Source organism: Macadamia integrifolia, chromosome 5, assembly GCF_013358625.1.
Source record: "Macadamia integrifolia cultivar HAES 741 chromosome 5, SCU_Mint_v3, whole genome shotgun sequence".
Lineage (NCBI taxonomy): Eukaryota > Viridiplantae > Streptophyta > Magnoliopsida > Proteales > Proteaceae > Macadamia > Macadamia integrifolia.
In genome coordinates this window covers 30,742,818-30,745,160 of record NC_056561.1, presented here as the reverse complement: position 1 = coordinate 30,745,160, position 2,343 = coordinate 30,742,818, and the positions used below count along the sequence as shown (strand labels likewise).

General features: G+C 46.0%; 1 protein-coding gene across 1 annotated transcript; it reads left to right on the top strand.

Annotated features, from left to right (window-relative positions):
• Positions 1–1,028: 1,028 nt before the first annotated feature.
• Positions 1,029–1,778, top strand: LOC122078002 (uncharacterized mitochondrial protein AtMg00810-like). The gene is made up of 2 exons (XM_042643881.1): positions 1,029–1,576; positions 1,661–1,778. The coding sequence occupies exons 1-2, from the start codon at positions 1,029–1,031 to the stop codon at positions 1,776–1,778; spliced, it is 666 nt and encodes a 221-aa protein (XP_042499815.1).
• Positions 1,779–2,343: the final 565 nt, after the last annotated feature.

The window sequence follows — 2,343 nt, the reverse complement described above, 5'->3', positions numbered from 1 at the left end:
CCTATTTACGTCCCTACAACCAACACAAGATGGATTTTTGGTCCACTCCTTGTCTTCCTTGGTTATTTCCCCTCTCACACCAGTTATCGGTGTCTTGACGTTTCTGCCAACTAACTCTATGTGGCTCGTCATGTTCACTTTGATGAGACAGTTTTTCCTTTCTCCTCTCCTCTCCCACCATCCCTTCCCCCACCTCCCCTACCCCCTCCCCATCCCGGCTGTTCCTACTAAACTTTCTCCCTCCCATCCTCAACCAGTTCCTCTGCCTTCACCATCCTTCCATTCACCGCCAACCAACCCCCTTCCCCATTGCTGCCACTGTCATCGTCTCCACCCTCATAGCCCTCACCGCCCTCCACCTCATCCTCTTTACCCTTATCCATCTCGCGATCCCCTCCACTTCGCACACACCCTCTCTTTAGGACATCCTCTCATCTCCATTACCACCACAGCCCCCACCACTGAGTAACCAACCTCAACCACCCAACCCTCAACCAATTCCATCGCACCCCCCTCCTTGCCTACACCCCATGCAACTTCGATCCCACGTGAAGACTGCACCACCTCCCTCAGACACTCCTCATGCCTTTACCATCACCGCCTCCCCATCCCTTGAACCTACCTATTTTTCTACTACCATGACCGAGGAATTCAATGCCTTGATAAAAAAAAAATGGCACCTAGTAGCTTGTCTCATGATCATCACATATGAATCTTATTGGCTGCAAATGGGTTTATCGTATTAAATGGAAGGTCGATGGCTTTCTTGAGCGATATAAGGCCAGATTAGTGGTCAAAGGGTTTCATCAACAAGAGGGTGTAGACTACACTGACACTTTCAGTCATGTTGTCAAGCCAACTATAATTAGGTCCATCCTTGCTATTTCTATCTCTCACAGATGGTCCATTCATTAGCTTGACGTGCACAATGCCTTTTTGCATGGGATCCTTCATGAGGAGGTTTTTATGGCTCAGCCACAGGGTTTTACTGATCCCCTTGCCCTGACCATGCCTTCACCGCTCTCTTTATGGCCTCAAATAGGCTCCAAGGGCGTGGTTTCATAGACTCTCATCCCTTTTACTCCAATTGGGATTTACGACCTGATCCATCCCTATTCATCTTCAACCAGGGTGGTCAAAATGTTTACATACTTATGTATGTTGATGATATTCTTATCACAGATGATTTTGCCATCCAGGTTCAAGGCTTACTAATTAAACTTGCAGCTAAATTCTCCATTAAAGATCTTAGTCCATTGCATTTCTTTTTGGGCATTGAAGTGGTTCCCCATCCCAAGGGTGTTCTCCTCTCTCAGTCACTCTACATCACAGACCTACTGGCTTGCTTTGGTATGACTGACTATAACCCTGTCTGCACTCCCATAGCCCCCACTCCATCAACGTCTTCTTCAGGGGATGCTCCATTTGATGATCCACCTCGCTACAAATCTATTACTGGGCCACTCCAATATGCCACTCTCACACACCCTGATGTTTCATTCACTGTTAATAGGGCATGTCAACACATGCATGATCCCACAGATGACCACTGGATCCTCGTCAAAAGGATCCTTCGGTACCTCAAGCACAGCTGCACTCATGGCCTCCTTGTAGAACGTTCTGCCAATGTATCCCTTTAAGCCTTCTCTGACGCTAACAGGGCTGGCAACTCCACAGATATGCGTTCATCACGCAAGCAAAATACAGTTGCCTACTCTTCTACTGAATCCGAGTACAAAGCCCTTGCTGATGCATCTGCTAAGTTCATTTGGCTATAGTCGCGCTTTCGTGAGTTAGGGTTTCCAATCCATGGTTCCTCCCATCTTATGGTGTGATAACATTGGTGCCACTTACCTCTCCGCCAACCCTGTCTTTTATGCACACACCAAGCATGCAAAGATAGACATTCATTTTGTTCGTGAATGGGTTGCCAACTGTCAATTGTCCATCCAGTTCATCTCCACCACTGATCAATTTGCAAATGCTCTAACAAAGGCACTGTCCACTACACGCTTCTAGTTCCTCAAGGAAAGTTGAAGGTTTGCAAGCCTCCACCTTCCACTTGAAGGGGTGCATTGAGCATAGGACTCTATATCTCATGTGACACCAGCTTATGGGACTCTATCTAGCTTGTGATATAACTTTAACATACCTGAACTCTAACGCTTAGGATATACATGAGATGTACTTGAGTGTAATTCAAAGACCTCACTATCACTATCTCATTGTAATTCATTGTAATCCAAACACTAGAGTCGGTTAGGGTTTATGCACTTGTATATATACTGTTGGCAAGATAATGAGAAGTAAGATATCTAGTTCTACATTCATCAATAATGTTTG